The 19,959-nt window shown below is 39.4% G+C and overlaps 2 protein-coding genes across 3 annotated transcripts; one reads left to right on the forward strand and one right to left on the reverse strand.

Moving 5' to 3' along the window:
- Positions 1-4,335: 4,335 nt before the first annotated feature.
- On the reverse strand, positions 4,336-11,666 carry LOC127757204 (la-related protein 6B-like). Its single transcript, XM_052282668.1, has 10 exons — positions 11,157-11,666; positions 8,567-8,648; positions 8,049-8,143; positions 7,814-7,885; positions 7,637-7,716; positions 7,455-7,551; positions 6,122-6,169; positions 5,972-6,040; positions 5,343-5,483; positions 4,336-5,027 (listed from the first exon to the last, which is right to left on the reverse strand). Exons 1-10 carry the CDS (start codon positions 11,532-11,534, stop codon positions 4,653-4,655), a joined length of 1,437 nt encoding a protein of 478 aa, XP_052138628.1. The 5' UTR covers positions 11,535-11,666; the 3' UTR covers positions 4,336-4,652.
- Positions 11,667-15,807: 4,141 nt separating this feature from the next.
- LOC127757165 (outer envelope pore protein 37, chloroplastic-like) lies at positions 15,808-19,782 on the forward strand. 2 transcript variants are annotated; one of them, XM_052282606.1, is made up of 7 exons: positions 15,808-16,316; positions 17,283-17,429; positions 18,152-18,241; positions 18,381-18,551; positions 18,672-18,766; positions 19,195-19,315; positions 19,541-19,782. In XM_052282606.1, the coding sequence occupies exons 1-7, from the start codon at positions 15,894-15,896 to the stop codon at positions 19,670-19,672; spliced, it is 1,179 nt and encodes a 392-aa protein (XP_052138566.1). In that variant the 5' UTR covers positions 15,808-15,893; the 3' UTR covers positions 19,673-19,782. The 2 variants fall into 2 exon arrangements, with proteins under 2 accessions (XP_052138566.1, XP_052138567.1); XM_052282607.1 differs by lacking the exon at positions 17,283-17,429.
- Positions 19,783-19,959: the final 177 nt, after the last annotated feature.

Consider the following 19,959-nt stretch of genomic DNA (forward strand, 5'->3'; position numbering starts at 1 on the left):
CGCCGTCCTTGCGGCTGCGTGGCTTCGCCGGCGGCCGCTCGGGCAACGGCGAGGCGGAGAAGGGGGTGGGGGTGGGGGAGAGGGGCGGTGGGGTCGTCGCCTCCCGAGCCGCCCCTGGGGAGAGCGACGTGAGAGGGTTTTTCACTCTAAAAGAGTTTTGAGAAATTCATATGTCTAATATAAATATGGCATACTTTTGGTCAAATTACTAATTTAATTCAAATACCAATTCAGGGCTGATGAGGATTGAGGAGTCTAGGACGAGGAGACGAGGAAAACAAGAAGGCAAAGGCAGCCACAGCCATCCCCCAGCCGCTAGGGCTCAGGCACTCGGCTCGTCCCACCGCCGCTCGCTAGCTGCTCCCGACCTCGTAGCTCGGCGTCATGTCATCATCGTCGTCGTCTCTTCTCCGCTCTCTCTAGACGCACGCAGGCACAAGCGTGCAATAGTCGGGAATTGCTGAATTGGACTTGCGAGGAGTCGTGACGTCTTAGCCTTCGACGCACGCACGCGATTACCACGAGTTGCGAGAGAAGCGACGTGTTCGCCTAGGGCCGGTTTTTTTTTTTGGGTTTCTCGCTTGCTCATCTATGTTCAGATTCGTAGTATTAGAATATGTCACATTTATCCAAAATCTCTTATATTTTAGGACGGATGGATTAGCTCATTCTGAGGTGGGCCCCTAAAAATTTGGGGCTTTTTGCAGCCGCGTGTTCGTTCATGGCTATAGATGGTACTGGATTATATTTTGATTTGCCATCAATGACTAAAAGTATTATAAAGATAGGTAGATTTGTTTGTTAATTATAAATACTCCTTCGTAGGTACTTTTACAATATTACTATTTTATTTGATATTATTGTTATATTCTAATAGAAATGGTCAAAGTTGTACGAATAAAAATAATATATTATTTTAAAACGAAGGGAGTATACTACTTGGTAATTCTATGTACAATATTTATTTAATTTTTAACACTAAGTATTTGAGAAAGTATCGATGGTCAGAAATTCATAATTTATAAGTTTGACGAAAACTTGTCAAATATCTTTTAGGCAGGGCATACCTAGTAAAAGATACTGTAATTTTTGTGAGTAATTAAGTACTTTTGACATAAAACTATGTGAAATATTTCAATTGTACTGTATAACTACATATTTCAAACAAAAGTTATCATGAAATTTTAGATTTGACACATTGTATTATAAATTATGTATGTCCCATCAATTTTATCACAGAAGGTACATATTTCACTATTATACCTTATGGTTCGAATGTAGTTAGAAACTTTTTGGTTTAAGCTTGATGACATTGTTGATTGGACCGACCAACTTTGGTCTAGTATCTATGGAACAGTTATTTACATATAATGGCATAATTTCTGGATTATTTGATAATCACCATAACGAAGACAGATTATATCTATATTCTGTTTAGTTTTCGTGAAAAAAATATTGTGAGATTTATAGTCTTACATTATTAAGACTTAAATCATGTTTTTATTAATTTATTATCACTATAAAAACTGCCCGTGCCAGAAAGCCAATTAACTATTTTTTTAATCTATCAATCACTTTTCACCTATACTCAATAACTCATGTTTACCCCCTTTTTTTTCTTCTACAAAAACTTACTAAAATTGTATAAATGGTTATTTATCCTCACTGATAGGGAAGGAAAACACGATGAAAGTAAACCATAGAAATACATCAACATTCATTGATGAAGAGAGCTATAGTTTGCGTACATCTAATATTTACATGTATCTTTGCAAAAATGATATCCATCCAAGTGCACGAGTTTACATCACAGGTACAACTCTTATTTCCAATTAGCATTTTTCTTGGTGCATTGTGCACAAGAAAGACAGCAAATTTCAGATGGCTCTGTTCGGCTGTTTGATCCATTGCTACAGAGTACAGACACAAATTACTATGCTTGATATATAGCTGTGTTGCAGCCGAACAAACCCAATGGGCGATCGAACTGCACTGCATAATGCATGCGGCGCATAACAACATTCTTGCAACGATAAATCAATATCATAGGTTCGACAGCATCAACAATTAGGCAAAGCAAATTAAAAGGCCCTTGATTAAGAAAATCGCAAAGTTAAATTGCGACGGATCCCATGTGATTAGGCAGAAATTTAAGATTCAAAGTGATTAGGCAGGGAGTAATTGGTGGAAGAACTAACAGTGCGGTGAGATGCTACGTGATGGTACTCGATCTAGAGGGTTTGGATGGTCCTGGATCTAGGTGCCCGCCTGAGGCGGCGAAGCATGTCAGTGCAGCGATGGAAATTGATTGATTGATGAATCAACCCTGTCAGAATGCCTCTCGGCGCAGCATGACACTCGGCGAGACGCCGTGAATGCCAAAGGCGTGCAACAGAAGGGCGCAATTAGAGAAAAGGAAAGGAAGCCAACCGATCGGTTTTTTTCCTTTATTTTTTTTTCTTTTTGGTTACTGACTGTGACACGGGCGATCGCTGCTAAGTGGACTCTCGTTTTGTTGCTAAGGAGAGACCTCTGTCCCGATTCTTCCTTAGCAAATAGAAAATATATTCTTACCATCTATACTTTAAATAAATTTTTCTCTTAAATTACTCATCCGATATACGATATGAAGATTTCTTTCACTGCGTAAACTTTGAGCATGGTAAACATGATGCATGAATTCATATGGTAATTTTCGTTACTGCATCTCAGGATTGGAGCTTTATCTAGGATAGACATAATTGTGAAGATAGTGAAACAATATACTTAAGGAGTACTGTACTGTAGAGACGTATCGTACGAGTATTTCTGAATTCTTGTTAACTTTGTACCAGTTACATGTTATATTTGTCTCATGTTCAACTCTGTACCAAATATATTTGTTGCGTTGGTGAATTGAAATAGGAACAGGAATTGGGCTAATAGAAATTTAAATAGGAATATAAATAAATAGGTAGTACATGAACTTGGTATTTTGATTTCCCTTGTGATTTGGTCTGTATGTCAGGTGGGGTTGGGAGGGAATAGGACAGAAGTTAGATTAGATTTCTCGTTAGGCTAAGTTAGATTAGATTTTTGTCAGGTGAGACGGCAGAAACAATACGAATCTTTTAAGTATGTAAATAAAAAGGTAAAGAAGTAGAGAAATAGGTAGTTTTATGGTACTGTCTTATAAATATAGTTAAAAAAAAGGGTCTACTTCACTCCCTCAAACTATTTTGTCTGAGCACTCAACCCCTAATAATTTATTTCTTTCTATATATAAGTTATATAATGTACATTGGTATATGCTTTACAACTTACATCTCAAACATTACTTATATTTTTTTTTATCACTGTTTACAAAAAACAAGATTGATTTAAGCATCAAAACTTAGTTATAAGCAAACATTACTTATATTTTTTTTTATCACTGTTTACAAAAAACAAGATTGATTTAAGCATCAAAACTTAGTTATAAGCAAACAATCATGATGAAATCTGCAAATATTTTGAACCTTTGATAATGGTATTCCCTCCGTCCCACTCGCCAAGACGCGATCAAATTTGGCACAGTCCGTAAAACTAATCTTTTCTTTAAATTTTTTCTATATTATAATATTGGCAACAAAATCGTAATGACATAAAAATAATTTTAAATGACAATCCAATAAAAAAATTTTCATCAAATAAAATTTAATTTATAATAAAAATATTTATCGGTAAAATGTGTGCGCATTAAGTGTGACGAAGGGGTATCATCTATGGGTCGAAAAAAGGTTCAGCTTAAAATGATACTTGTGTAAAGAGAAAATGAAAAGGAGAATTGCTATTAAGCATAAATTATTTTTAAAAGTTTAGAGAGTAAAATGAGAAAAAATAATAATTTATGGGTTAAGTGATCCAATTAAATTAAACAGTTTGAGAGAGTAACCGATTTTTTTTTATTTATCGTAATTATTATATATTATTGTAATTAAGTAAGTAGTAAATGCTGAGAAATTCAGGAAAATAGGATGGACGCTATTTGTGATGACGTCCAGATATTCAGGAAATTCAGGAAAATATTCATCACAACAGCAACGAGGTGATACAAATAGACACCCATGAACATGTGTGTTTTTACATCCTAGTAGTGCAACGGCCGGATATTTTTCATTACTGAATGGAACATCCATTATATTTAAAATAATATGTAATTATCGTTCTCTCACACCAAACAAAGTAACGAGAATGGGTGTGGGCAAGCAACAGGTGAAAATATATTCGGTCATCCAATCCAATCTGTTGAGCACCCTTCTGTCAAAATGACCCAATTTCCTGAAGACCTATCAAGAACTAAGACGAGCATCACCATGTTTTTCTATGCTTTTTTTTTGTAACATTTTTCATGAATAATGTCTTACACCCTTCCCCATATATAACTTGGGTCCAAAATGGTAGTAGTGGTAGCCAACTTAACCATGCAACTCACCAAGTCTGTACCAACCAGAACAACAATGTTTGGCTTCAAAACACATGACAATACCATAACAGACGGTTCCAAAACACTTGGCCTAGGCACACACCCATCAAAATCAAGTAAACCATGTTCCGAAAAGAGAAGACCTCCAACCATCTCTATCAACACCAGCACTCGCCGCCGCATACCCTATCGTGACGATGAATAGGGTTCAAGGCTCGACGGCTGCACACAGAACCGGTAGCAACGGTTGCGGCTTCCCTCTGCCCAAGGTGAAACCCCGCGTGCCATCTGGCATGCGAGGGCCGGGAGGCTGCTTGGTGGCTCCAATTGGCAGCTGCGGGTGCTGCTCAGGCTTGGTTTGCTGTTGATTGGGCGGAGTCCCAACATGATGAGCGCCACCACGGTTGCCACCTTGGTGGTGGTGGTTGTTGGCGTGGTGATTGTGGTGCTGACCGTTGTGGTAGTTCTGGTTGTTGAAATGGTTGTTGTTATGCTGATGGTAGCCACGCCCTCGCCCTCTGCCACCACGTCCACGACCTCTGCCACGTCTTGGACCTTCCTTATCATTGGAACTGTCATCAAACTGTACAACATCAAACGTGTTAGGGACCCATTACGGTGCTCATAGGAGTTTTCATTCATCACAACTCGCAAGGAAGAAGAGCAAGATTGCACAAAGCAGAGATAAGATGCAAAATGAATATGGACCAGTAAAAAGACTCAAACAAACATGGTTTGGTGGATTGGCAGTAAATAGCAGATTCTCGGTAAACTTTATGTACAGTATATGACAGCCAGTTTGTTATCTGCTTTCGAGATATTGCAAGCTTATCAGGGAGTTTTTCTGTGTGTTATTTGAGGTAGGACATTATGTATCTTGGTTCGCTCTAGTTCTTACCAAGTGATCTGGCAACATATCTGACAATTGAGAGGGTTCTTCGAGTTGCTTCTCATTTGATTGGTTTGAAGTGGAGACATCCTCCTCGCCATTTCCATCAGCTTCATGCACTCCCTTTTTCCCTTTGCCTGCCCCCTTTGTCTGCATTTTAGAAAAATAACACCAAAACTGGAAGATGAGACTGTACTTACACGTCAAATTAAAAGCAGCCCATGATGCACACATGCAATTCCTGTTTGCACTGTAACAGGTATCATATAAATTTCGAGAAATTTGGTTAATATGTATAACAGATAACAAGTACATAAAAAAGGAGGGCTTGTCACAGTTGATAACGGCATTAAAAGGGCATATAGTGACAAAGGTCCCCTGAACAAACACGCCAGTAACTGTAAAGCTAAAAAGTTCTATTTATATCAATCAGCCCACATATGATACATTTCTAAAGGAAACAACAAAATACAATATCCAAAAGCAGACGTTAGGTTTCAGCGGCCAGAAATTTGCATTTCACCGATAAACATATTCATGCATGGTCAACTCGTACAAGTGCATATATCAACAGGAAAAATAGAAAGCTACCATATGTGCTACTATAAAGTTAATTAACAAGATTATTAGTTAATTACCATGCAAGTATTCAATAACCTAACTCTAAGCCCATTTCTCCAGTTCTTCTCATCATTAAGCTCCAGAATCTGCATTGGATCAGACAAAGTAATAAGAATATATGGTCAAAGAAGTACTGCTTCATGAAATTCAAAACAATTAACACGTACCGCTTTCTCAGCATCTTCAAGGGTCTCATACTCCACAAAAGCATGCAGCTATTCCCAAAGAAAAATAAATATCACTTCATTAACAAACCAATGAACAAATGCTATTGTAAAAACGTAAGACTAAGCAGAAAGGATTATTCAAAGAACTGTAGAGTGTCAAATGATAATTTCAACCATGCAGTGTTGTGATTATATTGATTAGGTGCTCCGAGGCTATTAGCTCAACTATAGACCTAGTCATCTGACCAATCAGCAACTAGTCATCCATAATAGTCGGCAACTAGAAGGGGAGGAAAATGTTAGTTGGGCTTGAGCGCCTAAAGGCTACAGCCCCCTCCCTGGACCTAGTGGCACTCTGGCCCTGCCTCACTTCCCCTTCTCAAGCTGCCAAAGGTGCCAAGCAGGAGAAGATGAGCTACTCCAGCTCCCCCTCCAATGATTATTCTTCTTTCTCAAGCTATTCTGCTCCTCTTACTCTCAGTAGCTACTCTGCCCCTATCACTGATTAGTCATGACTAATCGTCTAGTTGGTAGCCATACGAGTAGGTTCAACTAGCCAGTTTGAAAACATTGAACCATGTTGCTTGTTTTGTTGGGAAAAGTAACAATAACATCAAATTTTCAGGAAAAGTATAATGACAACTTCAACTATGTTGCACATTTTCTAAAAAGAAGTAAAAAATAAACAAGAAAATTTCACGCATGTTTTAAAATAAATGATTTGGCACATTGAAACACAACATGAATGAGACCTCATCTCTTATAGCTAAGTGAAAAAACTTCCATGATGATAAAGGTGTCAAAAAAGGAAAAAAAGAATTGCAGGCTTACAGCAGAAAAGCATATGGATGAGGGCTAACAATGTGTTCAAACTAGCAAGTAAATCAAGCAAGAATATGACAAAAACTAACAAATATTGTGCCCCATAGATCCAAGAGAAATGTTCACCTCGAGTGAACAGCCACTATTACCCAGCTTGGCAAAATAGAACTTCTTGTAGCTTTCAGAATTGATTTCAGCAATTATCAAAAACATAAGTACATCTAGCTGTCACTGAAGTTGAAACCAACGCTAAATGGGGAAGTCTATCTTAGTTCTTAAATAAGGGACAAGTCTCAAGCATACATCCGTAAGCCTTCTTACTGATAAATGTTCTAATATAATTTATCTGCAGTAGAATGCACTCGGGCAATACTGCTAGAGGATGAAAGTTTGGGAATGATTCTAATGTAATTGATACAATTCCATAAGAATAAAAAATAATTAGTATTCACTTACCAACAATATTATGAATTTATGATAACATAATTTATAACAATTGAATGGGAATTACCTTGTTGGCAAACAGCATATCTAGCTTGGCAGATCTATTAGTAGCAGGACTATTGCCATTTGAAGATTGAGGATAACAGGTTCGAATGGTCTTCACACTAGAACATTAAAAAGTCGCAATATATTATTTTTCTAAGATCCTCAAAAGGGGAAATAGGATGCTCACATGTTGCAAACTCCTACCTGCCAACAGTTGAAAAGATCTTCATAAGATTCTGATAACAGGGATCACCAGGAAGATTTTCTGCAACAACTATTCGGGACTACAACAAAGATGAAGAAGCCATATAAATCAGTGTAGATTATCACAAATTTACAAAAAAATAAGATAAACAGCATGCGATTAAGATTCATGAATACCTGCAGGTCCTGCATATCAGATACAGTAAATGACTGCAGCCTCTTTACTCTTTTTCCATCATCACTTACAACCTGCAATGTGAATGGAATAAGTAGATAAAACAGGAATTTTTTTTGGCTAGAAATATCAGTAGATAAAAAATTGGTGTTTTACTCCTAAAAATAAACATATGTTGTCCTTCAAAGATAACCATCATAAAGTGAGCATACCACAGTACGGAATGAAGAAACTTACAAGTTTTGATGAGGTTCGAAGAGCGGCAGCAAGCATTGAATTATTATGCACTAAAGCTTTTATTTTATTGAAGCCGGCAATTACTGTTATTGGCACTGCATTCATGAAAAAGAAGAAATGTTACCACCAAACATGACTTGTTATAAAATATAATATTCCAAACAAAACCTAATATTCCCTCTCTTAACCCAAATATTTAGGAAAATAATTAATAACCTAAAAACAATCATCTTTCATCTGGCAATATCAAGCATATCCATGTACCAACATCTAGGAGGACCAAAAAAAATTCCCACTTTTGGAAATAATAGGAGATAGTTCTTTTTCACTAGTAAAGCTTAGCAAAAAAGAGTTTGTTTATACTAGTAAAGCTTAGCAAACTATTGTAAGAAAAATGTTTACCCACAGCCATTTTGTTTTGAAAAAATGTATTACTTTTAGACATCATTATAATCATGTAAAAAAATAATCAATTTCTCCAAAAATTAAATTCATTCAAATAATTATACACAACTCACCATATCCCTCAGGGTCCTTGGTAATAAATCTCATCAAGTGTTCTGTTGTTGCTAGGTTTATATCACTGAAATAGTACTCCACCTACAAAAGTGTCCTCAAATAGTTTCAGGCAAGAGAAAACACAAAAGAAAAGATAAGGAGGTGTCAACATGATTATCAAGATGGCAAGGCAAGTATGAAACCATATGAACTTGATTATGGCATCAACTGGAAGAGTAGATGAAAAAAAAAAGAGAAAAGGCACAAAGAATCCACACCAACTGGCCCAGAAAGTCCCACAAACAAAACTCTATGCTTGAAGAGACAACTAGTAACAACCAGAACTCCAGAAGGCTTGCTGCCACCAGAACAGGGACGATACAGCAGGGTTAGGTAGAGAACTAGCCACACTGCCACAGTTGCTACAAGTCGACAACAATGTTCGCTGCCCAGCACCATGAAAAAAACTATAGGGAACTAAGGATAGTGGCAGCAACAGATACAGCAGCAGTGCGACTCCCTGGCAGCAAGCCCGCAGCAATGAATAAGAGGTGTACCCAGCATCAGATCTGTTGATCCCCTATCAAATCAAGGCAATTTTACCTACAGTCCCCTTCTCCCGTCTCTTTTCTCATCTACCTCATAGGCAATGGCTAACAAACTCCCTGGAGAGCCTTAACACAGAGGAGTCACCTAGATAAACATGAGACGAACTCTAAATAACTATATCTATGCGAAAATAAGCACATTATCCTTCTCTCTCTGACTGATCTACTAGACACTACAAAACAACACGACTAACGCTATTTGACAGGACTTGGCATCCTTTGGGAATTTATGACCATCCAAAAAAACTCCATTTAATGTAGCTTTTTAAAGATTTACATATTTGTCAACTGATTAGTTATTACAGATTACATAAGCAATAATGTTTTACTATTTGTGTAAAAAATATCTTAAATGTCCTAACTCTTGACCACTGCACATCAGTTCCAAACAGAACCATACTTTCCTACTACCTATTTACAAGCCTGTGTCTATTTAAAAAGCAGTCCAATGAAAATTGAATACACAAATAAAACATAGGAACATATTTTGCACAGCTGAGTCACAATTATGTATGATCTGATTGCAACAGCTGCCTCCACTAAATTCTAAATAATAAAGTCAATAATAAAGTCATGAAGGACAAAAGTATTTCTGTTGTATTCTGCAGTTTTATAAAGTAAACTAGATGCTCACTGCTATAACACTAGCCTATTAGGAATGTTTCCCTCAATCATGATAGAGATTCACTAAACAAACAGCTGATTAGATAAAATTTCACCAAATAATTTAGAACTTCACTATGTTAGTACACTTAAATGTTTTCCAAACCAAGGCTGCAAGGCAACCATGTGCTTGAAAGGCGCCAGGATGCCAAGGCATCCAGGGCAGGCACCTAAGTGTCACTGAGGCAAGGTAAGGCGAACTAAGACCCTGTTTAGCACAGCTCCAATTCCAAGTTTTTTGGAACTGAGTTTTCCTAGGTACAGATCAAACTCCAAGTTTGTTTGAGCTGGGTTTTACTAGCTCCAAAAATTCTGGAGTTGGAACTGGGGCTAGATCAAGGTTGTTAGTGTGAGATATTCTGTTCACGCTTTAGGCTAAAATTAGATTATTAGATCACTTTATTTTAAATAGTAAATTCTATTTCTGCAAGAAACTAGGAGTTGGAACCATGCCAAACAGGGCCTAAAGCAGAATGGAGGAGAATACATGGGCAACGTTGAACAGAACAGAAACAAACCAAGCAGAACGGAGCAAACAACGCCACAACAACCATGTTTCAAATAACCATCCACAACCACAGGTGCTCTCGATGCTCAGCACAACAGACTACTCCCTCCATCCAGGTTTGATCAGCACGTTCCATCTTGAGAAACTAAGGAGATATTAACTCCCCATGTTAATCAGTCTTAGGGGACACATCGTCCATGCTACATTCACGAAAAAAAGGAGCCATGCACATCCGTTCTGCATGAGATCAGCTACATACTTTGTTTTCCTTTCTTTTAGTTGATTGTTGTTTAGCCGGCGAACCAAAACATCGATTTTTGGGGATCTGATAGAGCCGTGAAATGCATTACTCCTGAGATGCAAAACGTGCTGGCAGAGTAACTCTGCGTGCGAACCGAAAAGGGCGAGTGGCCTGCACCCGAGACGCAACGGGCGGGGCCATGGGTAATGCGACGATCAATATTAGAAATTGTTAGGCACAGATCATTTTTTAGAAGGAGTATCACATATGAAGAACCTAAGTTGAACAGCACCAAACACCTCACCAATTAAGGGAATTTAGCGATACATTGTTTCTACACATAACTAGGAATTTTTCATAAATTGCATCCCAAAATGTTTGTGCATTCTTAAAATTAGCGTAATCAGCCACTACAAACAGCATCTACTCAGTACTTGAGCCAACTCAGAACGCTGTTTAAGACAATACATGATCAGTAAACCCAAAACCTAAACATTCTAATCGATTTTTCCCCTAAATCATCACAATATAATTTGCTGAATACTACTACTGTTTATGATACATCTATCTACGGGGAAATAGATGCCTACCTGCTTGGTAATCTTGTGCACCACCTCGTCGGGGAGCCCGTCGACCAGTGGCTCCGCCGCCTCCGTCGCATCCGGGTCCACTTCCGCCTCCTGCTCCTCGGCGGCGGCGGCGGCGGCGAACCCACCGCCCCTCACAGGCGCGTAGTACTCGTACGGCCGGTGATGCGGCGGCGGCGGCGCGAAGAAGGCCGCCCGCGGCGGGGGAGGCGCCGCGGCGAACACGCGGATCACCGGCGGCGGCGGCGGCACCACGGGGGCGGCGACCCGCGGCACGAACTCCGGCGCCCCCGCGTTGAGGCGGCTGGCCGAGCCGCTCCTCTGCAGGCCCCGCTCCGCCGCCGCGGCGGCGATCTGGTCGGCGACCTCCTGCTGCGGCATCAGGGCAAGCGGCGGCGATAGCCCGGTAGCTACTAGTAGCTCGTGATGGCGGCGGCGATAGCGGCGGCGGGGTAGTAGCCGCGGTGGCGGTGGGTGGGTACAGGGGAGAGCTTGCGGTGGCGGAGAAGGGGAGCTCTCAAAAATCTAGGGTTCCGGTGAGGTCGGGTATTTATAGGGCGCTGACTCTCGCGGCGGCGGAAGGGGCGGCGACTGTGGGGTGGGTGGGTGGACCCGGTGTACGGTGGGGATGAATGGGAGCCGTCCAATCTGCCTCGAGATTCGGGATGGCCTTAACTGGGGTATGGACGCGGTGTAGAGAGCAGGGAAGCGCGCGATCCAGCGAGGAGAGTGGAAGGAAGAGGAGAGGAGAGAGGGAGACCCCTGGTGTGTGGGGACAGGAGAGGAACAGAAAATATCTCTTGCTCTCTCTAAACAAAGTAAGGACAGAAATATTGCTCTTAGGGCAGGTTCAATAGTAGAGTATGGTCTCTTAAATAATATTTTATATGATTATTTAGAGACCATGTTTTTATAATAGTTGAGATAACAAAGGCTCTAATTATTAACTCGAAAAATATTTTTTTTAATATTCTTTCCCTTTTTTCACCTTCGTGCAACTATTTTTCCATATTATAGTGATTAAGAGTCGTTGTTAAGCCGTTGTTATACATAACAATGATGCTTTGTCTCTCATTTTTCTCTTTCCTCTATGTCAACAAGTATTCCTAATTAGCTATACTAAGAAACCACTATTGACAACATTGTGCATGCCCTTAGTGTTTATTTTTCTTAAAATGGCCAAATTTATTTAGTGTTACTCTGTATTAAATAAGAGAATATATTATAATCTATTGTTACCCTATTGAGAAATATAAAAGTTTATAAAGTAGAACAAAGAGACTTCATAATTTGGATTGTTGCATGAGATGGGAGCACAATAAAGCTGTGTTCGGCACCCATTTTCCCGATCCATCTCCCTTGTCTATCGTACTTACGCCTTTTAAACTGCTAAACAGTGTGTTTTTGTAAAAAATTTCTATACGAAAGTTGCTTAAAAATCAAATTAATCTATTTTTGAAAAAAAATAGCTAATACTTAATTAATCACACGCTAATGGACTGTTCCATTTTCCGCGCGTACTATTTCGGTTGGGAACATGGATTGGCGAACACAGCCTAAGTGTTGACCAACTCCGTGAAATGAAAATGCAAATGAATAAGCAGGAGGCATTTTCTTCATCTATTTGAGAAAGTTAATAAACCGGTATAACCGTATAACAAGTCGGTACCAAAAGTTAGTGCTATAGATTGGGTCACCCGTTAGCTTAACAAATAAAGCCTTTCTATTTTTTTTTTAGGATCTTAGCTAGTATAATTCTTCGAGAATCTCATATATGAACTAGCCACCTCACAAATAAAGTACTTATGAAAAATGATAGAAAGAGAAAATAAACCTAAGTGAATATAATTCCATTAATAAAAGGCATACTCTGGACTATCTAATACATTTAAATGATAAAGACTACTCCCTCCGTCTCATAATATAAGTCTTTCTAGCATTACCTATATTCATATAGATGTTAATGAATCTAAATATTTATGTATGTCTAGATTTATTAATATATATATAAATGTGAGAAATGCTAGAAAGTCTTACATTATGGAATGGAGGAAGTATTAAAAGCATTAAAGAAACCCTATAGACTTACTTAACTAAAACGAGAGATAGATCCCCTCTCCATTGCCACTATCACGGTACCATGGACATCGGAGAAAAATGAAGAAGGGGATTGGAAAGGGTGCAAGGGGATCGCTTGAGTCGCATGGCTCACACCCACCAAATGTGCTACTTATATTCTTACGAAGCATTTTTTTTTGTTTTATTGATAAAACTCTAAGACCTTGTATTTCCTCCTTGTTAAATCTAAGCTGCAATGGTTAGGTTGCTAGCACATGGAACCAGAATTCAATCGCATTGAGAGCTTGAGTTAGTGTGTACTTCCGCATCTCCAAAATTTGCATAGTACTCTCTCATTCCCAAAATGATCATCATGTAATAGAATCCAAAATTTCTCAAATTGATCATCATATAACTACATGGACATGGATTTTATCAGAATATAATTAATACAGTATGAGAGAATATGTGGGTGTAGTTGGCATGAGGTTTTAGGCCATTCCCAACCCAATGACTAGGATGTTGTTCATAGCATTAAATAAGTTACCACCTAGAACGAAAAATGATGTGACAAGTGAATAAACGAGGAAAGAGAGGAAACCATGTCTTGCACGAGACATGGTTTTTACACAACATCCAAGACATCATGTGAGATAAGTAGCATTAAATTTAAGTATAGAATAGTGGTGTTTGCATTGGAATAGTAGTGTCTAGTACTAGTTTCTTGATGATGTGAAGTTTATGGAAACTATGTCTAGTGTCTAGGGTTGGAAATAGCCTTAATCAATACATGTATTGTGGGAGAATGCATGTGTGCATAGTGTCTTGATTGATGTGATTTAAATTGTTCTTGGTCTTGGTGTATAAACTTATATGATGATCAATTTGGGAAGGAGGGAGTAATTTGTTAAGGTGTTAACATTATAGAGCTAAGGGCTTGGGCTTAAGCCTTACTAGCACCATCATTGTTTCTACTCATCTCTTTAATAAAAAAACATACACATAAAAGTATGCTTTATTAGCAATGTCTATAATATCGCGAGTGTAGGGATATGGGTGGTGTGTTTGCAATGTATCTTTTATGCAATCCGAAAGCGTAAATATGATTTGGTGATGTGTACGCGTGGATCCAATGTCATAAACAAGTCACATGTCTTTGTTGCTGACATGTAGGTCCAATGAATCAAGGCAAAATTGGATATATAGCAATGAAAGTTTTCGTGTTTGGTTTTATAGCAATGAAATTTTCTTGTTCATTTTATTAGCATCCAACTTTCCAATCTGTTACTACGGCCGTGTTTAGATGCAAATTTTTCTTCAAACTTCCAACTTTTCCATCACATCAAAACTTTCGCACACACATAAACTTCCAACTTTTCCGTCACTTCGTTCCAATTTCAACCAAACTTCCAATTTTGATGTGAACTAACCACAGCCTACCTAGAGCATTCCTGATCCTACCTTCTCATTCTCTCCTCTTTCTCTCTCCTGAGTCCCCGACTGGCGCTGCTCCCCCTTGCGTGGCGCACGACGTGAAGCCGATGCTGCACCCTCACCTTTTGAGCACCACTCCTAACGCGTCATTCGCTCGTCGAAGCCTGTGTTGTTGCTTGGCCTCCACCTATGCTAGTCTGCCCCTTTTCGATTGAATCATTCATGCTTTGTACTGAGCTAGAGAGTGTTTTGCTTGAACTCCAACTGAAGTTTAAATGAGTTGTCCATGTCTTCTTGGCTACATGCATCTTATTGATTTTCCTAGTGCTAGCATTTGCAGATTTGTGCAGGATAAAATCACAAAAACTTTTGTTTTGTCTTTGCAATTTGTTTGGAAATTCAGATACATGACAAAAGCTAAGTTAAGCGACACAGAATGACAAAAGTTTAGTTTATGTGCTGCCGATCTGAACACAGCAACAAGTTTTTTAATCTTTCTCCTATATGAAGAATGAACAGCAACATGATCGATTGGCAGATAGGATGGATGGGTGGCTGTTGGTGAGTGGTAACAGGACATAAGGGGTGGGCAGTTGCGGTGGGGGTAAAGCGGACCGCCGCTGCCGCCGCGTCTAGAGAGGGATATCAGATATACATGCGACACGGAATGAGCTTGACGATACGCACTGGGGGTGGGGGAAGGGGTAGATCGATTAGGTTAGAATATAATAGAACACAATTACAGAAATAATACACAAATAGCGTGTGCTAATCGGGGACTTGGGGGAATGAAAGAGGAGTGAATGAGAAGGTAGGATCAAATGGTTCAGTCAGAATTAATCAATCTAACAGCAATAGAGCTGTAAATGATGGAAGTGCTCTAGATAGTAACGGATTGGGAAGTTAAATGCTAATAAAATGAATTAGAAATTTTTGGTGCTATAAAACTAAAAAACGAGAACTTTCGGTACTATATATCTAATTTTGTCATGAATGATAAACCCATCTATTAATAATAAAGGTACGGTGTTTTGAAATCTCAATCCGTGTACGCATATGCGTTATTTCGTGTGATGAAAAAAAAAGGAAAAAAAAATTTGGAGATACGCATACGATACCATATCTTTGTGTGAGCAGAAGACGCAAACGCTCGCCACGCGTCTTCTTCACTCCACTCCACACCACTTCCCCCACCTTCTCTCTCATCTTCTCCCCAACCCAACCCTCATCTCGCCGCCGTCGCGCGCAATGGCGGCCCCGGCGCTCCTCTCCGCCCCGCCCCCGCCCCCTCCGATGGACGAGGACGCCAGCGCGGGCGCGCACCACGCGTTCCCGGGCCCCGCCCCTGTGCCGTCCCCGGAGGGAGCCCCTCCGCCGCCGCGGCGGAGGCGGCCGGCTGTCCGCGTCACCTCGGAGTTCGACAGCGACGCCCGGCTCTTCTCCCACCGCCTCTCCTGCCGCGTCATGGACGGCCTCGCCAAGCTCCGGGTCCGGGTCCACCACGGGGTCGGCGGGGCCGGGGCGGCGGCGGTGGAGCCGCCGCCGCCCGAGGTCGCGCTCCTCGCGCGGAACTTCTCCGTCGCCGTCGACACCGTAGCCCGAAGCGCCATGCTGCGGGGCGCCGCCGACCTCGCCGGATCGCTTCGCCTCAGCGCCAAGCACGACACCAAGGTGCCACCTCTTGATTGATTTATTTAATTTAGTGCTTTGCTGGGAACGATTGACCCTAATGTGAAATGTGATTGGGCGTCTTCGCTGCTGTTTGCATCTGGCTCTTGACATTTATCTAGCCATATGGGTTATGAAAGAGAAGGGAAAACAGATAAATTCATCTCATTTTGAAGAACAGAGGAATTTAATCCAGGACCTTACTTTGTCCGGGATGACAGAAACGGGATATGCAAAAGGGTGTCAGTGAAATATTCTGTTTTCTTGAGATTTAGTAGGCAGCTAAAAGTAAGCTGTTGAGTGAAGAACACAGAAGGACCAGATATACTTGCATTGTTGGGGGAGGAAGAATAAAAAGTCTACATGTCATTTGCAGGCCTGCTTTCTGGGTTTAGCTTTATGAGTTAATATTGATTCTAGGTGCTGAAATACATCATTGGGCATAATCATGCATACTTGTGATATGACTGCGTAAATTTCAAAATTTGAAAACTATTTTCTATAGTCGAACCTTCTGCATAATATGAGCACTTTTGGCATTGCCAACAGATGCAAGTGGTTTTGTTTAGGATGTATTGGTTAAGTTTGTGCAACAGTTTGGTACAACTGAATCGGTGTTATATTTGGAGTTCTTGATCTGAGTTGGGAAACATATGGAACACTGGCTAGAAATTGTGAGATCCTATGTATTGCACTATGTGTTGCATTTTATGAATATCAAGTACTAGTGCTTTAAAACTTGATGTCATCCATTCTGTCCTTATTGTAACCTTTTGAGTTTCTCAGATGTCCTTCCATATATCATTATCGTAAAAATCATTGTTGTAGAGCCATTTTCTGCTTGAATGATTCCTATGTAAAGATCCATCAGTAAATATGCGTGATTTATAAACTCTTACGTTGCTATTGATGCTCATTCTTTTTTCATAAAGCAGTACTGTGAGATTTTGAGACTACCTTATGTTTCAGAACTGCCAGAATGGAGAGCAATCATATTTTCATATCAGCTGCTCGACCCACCTTTTGTCTCTGTCTTGCAATTATGAATATGACAAATCAACTGTTTCTTGTATTCACTTGGATAGGTACTTTCAATTGAAGTACCACAGTAGAAAGGTGTGTTCTGTATATGGAGAAGCTATTCTGATAGCATCTGTTTTGTTTTCAGTGATTTTATTTTTGAGCAGTTTCCTTATCAGCTTGCATTTTCCCATCCATTCTTGAAATTATTAATTAGCATTGGGACTGAACTTGAAGAAACATCTGCTGAAAGTCTGAAACACATTTATAAATTGCCATATGACTAACGAATTCTCAATGTATGTTCCTTTTTTTTTTTCTGTGGGGATCTCTTTGGTTGTTACTCAGCAGCAATTTGATCAAATGATATCAATTTGCTTAATTATGAACTTCAATGATTCTTGTTGAATTTGATGGACATTTTTTTTAGTTTTATACTTGCAATAGTCAGTCACTCATTCAGTCAAAATGAATCCATCGAGAAACGCCTTCATTCTTTTTTCTGGAAGACCCTATGAAATGCGGTGATGGTCATTTAATATGAACATCTATCTATTCTTTATTGTAAATTAGTGAATGAAATGAGTTCTTGGAAGTCACACATCTGTGGCATATACGTTATACTTGTTTTCGAAAGGCATGAGTCTATAAAAGGCCTTTGTATGTGCCAAAATTATTTAACATGGAACAATAAGTTGGTAATTTGTATCTATTTGCTATTATATAGCATAGCTTTTGTTGTGCTATAGAAATATGTCTTCATGATACATGTAAGATACCGCATTGTATATGTGATCATTTTCTGTTCTCTTAATTAGGAGCAAAAAGGGGAAGTGGCGGTGAGAGCAAATTTGGGTGATTCACCATGCAAGATTGAGTTATCATCTGTGGTTCCACCTGATGGATTGGTCAGTATTTATGCAACCAAGTCACTAAGATGAAGTGAAAAAAAATAGTTATTGGAAATGCACTGTAGCCCTTGCTGTTATTGATAATGTGAAACTAGAAAACACCATGCATGAGTTCATTGATCTTATTTGTATGTAGCCGAGGACAACCTTCATCTTTCCCAATGGTGAAGTTTCAGTTAAGCAGAAATATTTGGATGAAGGTGACAGGATTTTGTCAGTAAACGGCATAGTGAGGTCTCATGTTCTGAATGGAGTTTGCACTGCATTGTACAGTGACAATGAGATGAACATAAAATATCGTTACAAGGTAAGCATCTCTCAGCTGGCCTTCGTTTCTGTCATGGGCCTTGGCCTCCTGCCCCACAACAGTTCCATTGACATTTATTTTACTGTGCCACTCATGATGGATATTTGTTGTATTTTATAGGATGAAGAGTTATCATTTATTCCAAGCCTCTCTTTACCATCCAATTCACTATCCTTTGCATTTAAGCGCCAATTCACTCCTTCAGACAAGTTAAGGTAAGCTGCTGTAGTGCAAGTCATCGTCACCAATACAGCTTGAAATAGTTGTGTATACTAGAAACACCATATGTGACAATACATGTGATGAACCTTAGTTCACCTAGCTAAGCAAAGCTGAAGGGGATAGATCTTTTAGCTTGAGGAGACTGTGGAACAAGGATGAAGAACCTTCGCGGATGCTAGATTAATTCATCTTTATCGCTTAGTGAAAAGAGAGACAATCCATCCTTATATAGTTGGGATGACTTGACCCATAAAACTCATTTTTAAAACTAAGGAAATGTAACATAAACTCAATCTAGACACTTATGTACTGTTCATGCTTTATGGATGAGATTGCACACCTATAAGAATGCCTAGCTCTGGACACTATGGGAAGCTTGAGTACCCTGCTAATATGTTTATATGGTATTTACCATTTTCAGCTACCGGTACCAGTTTGACACAAACTACTGGAGTGCTATCTATAAACACAAGGCCAGTAAGCATGTCAAGTGGAAAGCTGGTTATGAGTCTGACCAAAGGCTTGGATGGGCATCTCTTTGGGTAAGCATTCACCTATATTTCAAATTTTCAATGTCAACATCCGAGATCGCATTTTCATCAGAAAACAACCGAGACCATAGATTAGCAATAGCATTTTTCCAGTATGTCTAGCATTTCCTGAACTGCATAAGCTACAAACCTCAGTTAAATTAGGTGCCAAATAATTGTTCCTTGCTATATTTTTGCACTGTAAGAAGTTGACGCAAATTGCGTCCTGGCATGCAGGTTGGAGATGCAGGGGGCAAGACGAAGGAGGTGCCTATGAAGGCTAAAGTTCAGTTGACGCTTAAAGTTCCACAAGACAATGTAAAGAATTCAGCCATAATGTTCAATGTCAAGAAAAGATGGGATTTCTAGTTTATAAACTGTGTTACACCATGTGCACATAACTAAATTTAGTGCACAAATAAAGGAAGAATAAAGAAAAATATGGATGCATTTGCATGAGTCCATATGTAATCCGTTCAGCTCATCTCTCTTGCATAATGGAATGGCATTTTGGTGTACAATCGATCTATGAAATTAATTTTGTCGCAAATCTGTTTATCATTGTCGTTAGACCGATGTAAATATTTTTGTTTACACCAGTGCAAAGTTAATACGTGAACTGGTAAATACTCAGATAAACTATGATGAAACAGGAC

This window comes from Oryza glaberrima, chromosome 12, assembly GCF_000147395.1.
Source record: "Oryza glaberrima chromosome 12, OglaRS2, whole genome shotgun sequence".
In the NCBI taxonomy this organism is placed as follows: Eukaryota; Viridiplantae; Streptophyta; class Magnoliopsida; order Poales; family Poaceae; genus Oryza; species Oryza glaberrima.